At 36.9% G+C, this 8,526-nt stretch overlaps 1 protein-coding gene across 1 annotated transcript; it reads right to left on the bottom strand.

Annotated features, from left to right (window-relative positions):
- Positions 1–339: 339 nt before the first annotated feature.
- LOC140850137 (olfactory receptor 4C11-like) lies at positions 340–1,275 on the bottom strand. The gene has a single exon (XM_073239912.1). It carries the CDS (start codon positions 1,273–1,275, stop codon positions 340–342), a length of 936 nt encoding a protein of 311 aa, XP_073096013.1.
- Between the last annotated feature and the right edge of the window lie 7,251 nt (positions 1,276–8,526).

The following is an 8,526-nucleotide window of genomic DNA, read 5'->3' as shown; positions in this document are numbered from 1 at the left end:
ATCATAGCAAACCAGCTACACATTATTTATGAATCTTCACATATTTGAGCTGCTGTGATTTTATATACATATATATATTTCTTCTATCAAACTAGAGTGTATACTGTATAGTGAGGTGTATTTCACATTCCACAATGCCAGTACTGAAGTCTCAGGAAAAGAGGGAGTCAGGCTGAGAATGTTAGGAAAGCTACTAGTTTTAGGACAGAAACACAGAAAAATGTAAGGTCAGGTGCATTGAATTGGAAGGCATGGGCGAGTCAGGATACACACTATGATATTGATCTGTAGAGATTCAGTTAAATTGTGACTCAGAAAGTACTCAACCAGGCCCGCAGTTCATCTTTTGCTTTCAGAGGAAGTTTTGATAAGCCACAGCTTTCTCATGGCATTTTTCACTTCTGCATTCCTCAGTGTGTAGATGAGGGGGTTGAGGAAGGGTGTCCCAATAGTATAAAATACGGACACCATCTTGTCCATGGGGAAAGTGGTTGGGGGACGTGTATAGATGAATATACACGGACCAAAGAATAAGATGACTACAGTGATGTGGGAAGTGCAAGTGGAGAGAGCTTTTTTCCTCCCTTCTGCACTGTGGTTTCGCAGAGAATGTAAGATGACAATGTATGAGATCATCAGAATCACAAAACTGCTTGAGCAAATGGCCCCACTATTAGACACCAACAGCAGGTTGATCACATAAATGTCCATGCATGCAAGTTTCAATAAGGGCTGCATATCACAGCAATAATGATCAATCAAATTGGGTCCACAGAAAGGCAACTTTAAGGCCAGGATAATCTGAGCCATAGAATGTATAAAAGACCCAATCCATGCAAGAATAATCAGAATGATGCAGACCTGCCGTCTCATGATGGTTGGGTACTGCAAGGGCTTGCAGATGGCCACATAGCGGTCAACGGCCATGAGGATGAGGACAAAGATCTCCATGCAGCCAAATAAATGTAGTGCAAAGACTTGAGTCATGCACTCATTATAAGATATGATTTTCTTTGCAGAGAGAGCATCCACAATGAGTCTAGGGGCTGCGGAAGTTGAAAAGCAGAAATCAGCAAGGGACAAATAAAACAGGAAGAAGTACATGGGGCTTCCAAGTGTTTGGCTGGACTTGATGGTCACAATAATAAGTAAATTCCCCATGACTGTTCCTCCATAGAATATGAAGAAGAGTACAAAGACTATTTTCTGCCTCATAGGATCCTGTGTCAGTCCTAAGAGTATGAATTCAGTTACGCTGCTATTTTGTTGTGTCATTTTAGTTGATGGAGAAAGCAAAGCTTAAAAATAATCTGCAAAGGAAAAAAGAAAAAATTTATGATATGGAGACACATCTGGAGGTCAAAATGTTAGATCACTTATCAATGGGTAATTACTTACCTTCTGTGTACTGTTTTTATCTGAATAGTATGGAATTCTTAAAATCAATTTGATATGTTTACCTGATTGTATATTGTTTGTATTACACAATATGCTTTTACATTCTTTGAACCAAGTTGTTATAAAATACTCTTCCAAATATATATATGTATATATAAACAATGATTGTCTACATGATTCAGTCTTTCTTAATAAACCTAAACACATTCACACATACAGGAGATGAGGTGTGGGTGGAGAGAGAGACCCAATAAACATCAAATTTTAACAATGAAGGCCCTGCCAGTTGGCCCAGTCCATCACGAGACTTCCTTAAATGTGCTGCTTTGACTAAGTTTATTTCCTTTAATTTAGCTCTCTCACCTCTCTAGTTATTTAGGCTTAAATTTAGCTCTTTTAAATGTTGTACTTTTTTTACTATACTATGTTGTATAAAGGCAAATCCTTCCCCTATTCATTGTTTTTCTGAGTCTTTCAACAAGCTTTATTGATGCATTGAGTCATTGAGACTAAAATGAAGAAGAAATACAGGAAGAAAATTTGCTGTGAATCAGAACAATCTTTTAAATTTATGGTTTACTGTTTACCACCAGGGGTTGAGAAATGAGCTCAGAAAGCTCCAAATCATCACTAAAACTTTCAGTAGAATTCTTGTGATATTTATTTTGACTATCATGTACTCTGATTTCAAGTAAGAAAAGATAGAAATAAAAAGAGAATTAATATTTATTAATGTCTGACTATGTGCCAAACAGTGGATGCCTTGTTTATGCACCTTTATATTCTCCAAACAGTAGCATAGTCCATAACAAATTTTAGTGCCAAACTGGTAAAATATACTTACAACTCACATTCCAGATAAAAGCATAATTTTCAAGGATCAATGGATTTCACACTGCAATCTTAAAAACACAAATACAAAAATAAATTATGGGCAAAAGAACCAATTATAAATAACATGCTCATGTAGAAAGATGTTTAATTTCATTCGTAGTTAAATATATTCAAATTAAACTTTCTATTAGATTATCATTTCCACTTATGTTGAATAGAGAAATCTTTACAGTAAAGACTGTTGACATATATTGCTGACAAACTGTGGGCAACAGTCAATCCCACACATCATCGGTAGCAATTTATGTGGGTTTAATTTCTTAGGGAGTGATTTTCAACATATATAATATCATAACAGCACATAGATGTTGATCCAGTGATTCCATTTTTTACAGATAAACTCACTACAAGGACAAAGAAAATTATCACAACTCTTTCCATTACAGCAGGAAAGAACTCAAAACTCTTAAGAAGGGAGCTGAATGATTCAGGCATGGTAATTCATTGATAATAACCATTGATAAAGTTATTGATGAATACATAGCAGACATATATGAAATGGTCTCTAAATTTGAATATTTTAAAATTTAAATATGTTAAAAAATTTTTAAATGAAAAATTAGGGAACAGAATGTGTGCTTAGGATGTAGGTCTTAATTAAAAGCATGATAATATATATTACAGTTAAATACACAATTATACAAAGGAATTGTATTTAGGAAAATACCAAAAAAGCATGTACTTGTACTTCTTGTGTGATGAAATTGCATTCCTTGTGTTAGAGATGTGAGCAATGCCTAATTGTTAGGATGTGCCCTTTTGTATTTGATAGCATGATGATTAGTGATGCACTAAAAACACAGCTTTTAATTTTATCTTAAGAGATGGTTTATTATTCACAGTGGCATATCACTGACCCATCACAATGTTCTTCTGGTGTAAACATGAAAGACAGCAATATTTTGAATGCAATAATAAGACCCAAAAGTTTAATATGGTGAGTCATTTTCTGGAACTCAAGGCCTTTCGATAACATCACACCACAGTTTCATTAAACACACATTTTCTGGCTTTCTTGGATGTTTCCAAATGTGCTCTTATTGAAGCTCTTCAACAAATGAATGGCAATTCATTGATGGTTTATAGCTATTAATAATATTATATACAAATCCCTCATCTATATCTGTATATCTATACAGAGACATATAGAGATACAGAGATAGGTACATGTACATAGTCTGCATGATTTACATATCTACAAATAAAAGTACATGAATGATGTGAATTAAGTGTATTTATATATATATACATGTATACAGATACATAAACATACAAATATATACATATTTTAGAATTATATACCCAAGATCCCATATTTTAGAATGAAGTGACATAAGGATGGGAAATTTTGCCAATAAAGTAATGAATTTCAGCAACTAGGTAAAAGTAGGTGGTTAAGAAATATTTGTTGAATGAAGGACCAGAATTAAGAAAATGTCCATAGATAAAATCAGACAGTGATCCATTGTATTCTATACTCAGTTGCGTTGAGAAAAAGGAAAGTCTGAATCCTAATATCCATGCCAAAATCATCATCTCCATGGAATATTTCCAGGAAACCCCCAAATATTTGATTTTTGTCTGCTCAACTCCAATAGCCCTTACCTATTAGTTCCCATTTCCATCAGGAGCTGCTGTGCACACCTTTTATTTCTATCATCTCACTGTAAGATGTAAGGCACTCCTAGATATGCCCTAAACATTCCATCCTTCCACCAATGTGTTGCATGTACTAGATACTTACAGTGGCATTGATCAGACTCATTTGTTCCAAGTAAAAAATGCAACTAGCTTAATCCCCAATTTAAATTTTACCAGCTTTGTAAGAGCTTATGCAGAGATGAGGATGTTCAGTTGCCCTCTTTTCTTTCCAAGGTACTTTGGACACCCTCTGCTCCAAATAGATTTAAAAACAAAAAGTGCTTCTAAAATTATGTCTTCTTCTCTGGAACCAGGAGCTGTTTGCTCTTCCAAAGAGACTATATTCTCACTCACATGCCAGATTGCAGGCTAAGACAGTCACAGATTCAGTCCCCACTTTCTCAATCCACTCACAAAGGAGTTTGACAGGGAAATGCTTCACTTTTGGTTTCCCTGGAGGAATATTTAAACATGAATGATGCAAAATATTGGAGTCTGGGGAAGGTCATTCCCTAAAGTGTCTCTTCCCTTCCTAATTAAGAAACATTGATGTGATAAATAATTTAATCTCCAATATGGGTTATTACATCATGGAGAAAGGATGGCCTATCCTTGCAATTATGCAAGTGTTCATATGGGACAGTAATGATATCTTTTGCCTGGAAAAAACTAACAATCACTTAGTGCCCAGGACAGGGTGTCTCATTCCTTCTCCAATAAAATGAAATAGGGCTTCTTGAAGGAATGGCTGATTCTAGGTTTGGGACAGGGAATGTACAAGAGGAACTTGGGCATATTGTAATGCAAGAAAGCAAGGAAGTGCTAACACCCACACCCACATACATACTCACACACACACGTGTACTCACACCATGATGAGGATATGCCAGAGGGACACAGGAGCCTGTAAAAGAGGCCACAGTGCCCAAAACTGGAAAAAAATTGAGCATCAAAATGAATAGCACAAATGTACACATAACCCAAAGTATAAAATAAGTATTTGTGAGTTAAATGATAAATACATTTCTATAACTGGAGAGGAATAAGCTAAATAATTCTAAATGACTTATGTAGATATTCTGCCCTCAAAGTCTCCACCTGTAAGTGTGGGCTGTAAATGGTGACTTCCTTCCAAAAGGCACATGTGGAGTGGAGGAGGGCGAGACTTCACAAAAGGGACATGTGACACATGCTACGTCAGCCAGGTGACCAAGTTTAACAGCGACAGTGATAAGTCACACGGAGATCATGTTCCCACTGAGATGAGGTGGTGGAAAAAACACTTTGCCATATAAACTTTCTCCCAATAATCCACAAAACGTATTTTGAGGAAAATATTGGACAAACTTAACTGAGGGCTTTTGTACAAAATGTCTGCCTATTTTTCCTCAAAACTGCCAAGGTCATCACTCAGAAGGAAAAGAGAATCTGTCACTGCCTACGGGTGCCAAAGAAAACACAACAACTTTATGTGATGTTGTATCTGGAATCCAGTTCTGGAGAAGAAGAAAAAATTAGTGAAAACTAATTTGTTAGGAAACTGGTTAAATACAGATTTAAGTTAAAAGTAATTCATTAAAAAATAATTAACATTGACTGATATATTATTTTGACAAATGTGCCATACTAATTAATATAAGATGATAATAAGGGGAATAAGTGTGGAGTTCATGGAAAGTCTGTATTAGTTTTTACAACTTCACTGTGAATGGCATGTTACATTTAATACACCCTCAAAGTTTATCTGTGTTGCAGCATGTCAGAAACTCCATCCTTTCCACACTGAATGATATTCCATTGGATGCAGAACACACTCTGTTTAACCGTTTATATGCTGAAGGACACTAGGGTTGCTCACCCACTTAGGCAGTTGTGAATAATGTGCCATTAACATGAAAGGGCAAGTATCTTTTCAACCCCTGCTTTCAGTTCTTTTGGTATATATGCAGAGGAGAATTGCTAGATCTAATGGTCATTTTATTTTTAACTTTTTGAGGATTGGCATACTGTCTTTCAAACAGGCTGCCCCATTTTACATTCTCATGAACAGGGCACAAGTGTGTGTAATGATGTTGGGCATCTTTTCATACTTTCTGTGTCCATTTATATATATTCTTAGCCTATTTTTTATTCAGGTTGTCACTGACTTATAGAAATTCCTTGTATGTTTTGGATAATGGCTCCTTATCAGATATACATTTACAAGTGTTTCTTCCTACAACACAAGTCACTTTTTCCACTCTCTTAATTGTGGTCTTTGATTCATAGAAGGTTATAATTTTAATGTACTCCAATCAATCTATTTTTTTCTTCTGTAGCCTGTGTCTTTGGTGCCATATTCAAGAAGTTATGGCTTCGTCTAATGTCCTGAAGCTTTTCCTCTGTATTTCCTCCTAAGTGTTTTATAATTTTAGTTCTTATATTTAGGTATTTGATTCATTTTGAGTTATTTCGTATGTACTCTAAGTTACGAGTCTACTTTCATTCTTTTGCATCAGAATATCAAGTTTTCCCATAACCATTTGTTGGAAAATCTATCTTTTCTTCATTGGATACTCTTGGTACCCCTGTAGAAACTGGCTGGAGAAAAATGATGGTACATTTCTGGGTTTTCTAAACTATTCCAGTCACCTAGATACCTGTGTTTATGCCAGTATCACACTGTTCTGTTAACTGTAGCTTTACAGTAAGTTTTGAGATCAGGAAGTATGGGTGCCTCTACTTAGTTGTTCTCAAGACGTTTTTGTCTATAGGGTCCCTTGAGACTCCATGTGAAATTTTTAGATCCTTCTGTATCTTCAAAAACCACCATGTAGTTTTGATAAAGTATGTGTTGAATCTGTATTAGGTATTGAATCTCTATTGTTTTTGGTATTATTGACATCTAAACAATGTTTCTTCTAATCCATGATAATGGGATATATTTCAGAATATGTCTGTATGTGCATATTTATACATGTATAAGAAGAGATTTATTATAAGTGGTTGATTCTTGTACATATTTCAGTTGAGAAGAGCAAAATTTGTACAGCCAATGTCTCATTTTGACTTGAAAGACCAGGAACTGCTGTAAACCATAGCATCCACTGTCCCTATTCAGGTCCACAGGCAGGAAGCTGCTGGAGAATCCAGAAGAGTTCACGTGCCCGTGTGCAGCCCGTGGGGCAGGAAGAGCTGGTGTTTCAGCCCTCAGGCTCTCAGGCAGGAGAATTCCCTCTTACTCAGAGGAGTCAGCCTTTTGTAATTTTCAGGCCTTCAGTTGATTGGGTGAGGAGACCTACATTAGTGAGGGCAATCTGCCTTGCAGTGCACAAGTTCAGATGCTGATACCATGTAGGCAAACATCACAGTCACAACCCCAAGCATATGCAAGCAAATATTTGTGCACACTGTGGCCCAGTGAAATTAACACATAAAATTAGCCATCATAAGAAAGCCCATATATAAACTGAAGCATATATGGTCAATTAATATACAATAAAGGAGCCATGTACATACATGGGAAAATGACAGCCTTTTTAGCAGCTGGTGTTGGCAAAACAGCATAGCTACATGCAGGAGAATAAAACTGGGTTATTGTCAAACCCCATATACAAAAGTAAACTCAAAATGGATCAAAGATCTAAATGTAAGTCATGAAACCATAAAACTCTTAGAAGGAAAGATAGGCAAAAATCTCTTCAATATAAACATGAGCAACTTTTTCCTGAATGCGTCTTCACAGGCAAAGGAAACAAAATAAAAAATGAACAAATGGGACTACATCACGCTTCTGCACAGTAAAGGACACCATCAGCAGAACAAAATGGCATCCTACAGTATGGGAGAATATATTTGTGTCCAACAAGGGGTTATCATTCAAAATATATAAAGAAGTCATACCCTCAACACCCAAAAAGACATAACCTTATTAAAAATTGGGGGGAGGATATGAACAGACACTTCTCCAAAGAAGAAACTCAGATGGCCAACAGGCACATGGAAAGATGATCCACATCACTAATCATCAGGGAAATGCAAATTAAAACCACAATGAGATATCACCTCGCACCAGTTAGGATGGCCAAAGTAGAAAAGACTAGGAACAAAAACTGCTGGTGAGGATGCAGAGAAAGGGGAACCCTCCCTCCCTGCTGGTAGGAATGTAAACTTGTTCAACCATTGTGGAAAGCAATATAGAGGTTCCACAAAAAAACTACAAATAGACAGGAGGAGGAGCCAACATGGCAGCATGAGTAGGACAGAGGGAATCTCCTCCCAAAAACATATATATTTTTGAAAATAAAACAAATACAACTAATCCTAAAAGAGAGACCAGAAGACAGAGGACAACAGCCAGACTACATCCAAATATGCGAGAGCCCAGCGCCTGGTTAAAGGGGTAGGATACAACCCCGGCCTGGTGGGACCTGAGCACACCTCCCCCTAGCTCCCGGTGGGAGGGAGAGGGAGCCCAGGACTGGTAAACACCCAGCCCCAGCCACCCGCACCAGAGCGCAGACACAGTGCATGCGTGGAGGGCTGGAAACTAGGGAAATAGGACAGCAAGACCTCTGAGCAGGTTCCGAAGCTGATGCCCCTGTGACAAAGAAA

The sequence above is a fragment of the Manis javanica genome, chromosome 6, assembly GCF_040802235.1.
Source record: "Manis javanica isolate MJ-LG chromosome 6, MJ_LKY, whole genome shotgun sequence".
Lineage (NCBI taxonomy): Eukaryota > Metazoa > Chordata > Mammalia > Pholidota > Manidae > Manis > Manis javanica.
This window is presented reverse-complemented; position numbering and strand designations above follow the sequence as displayed.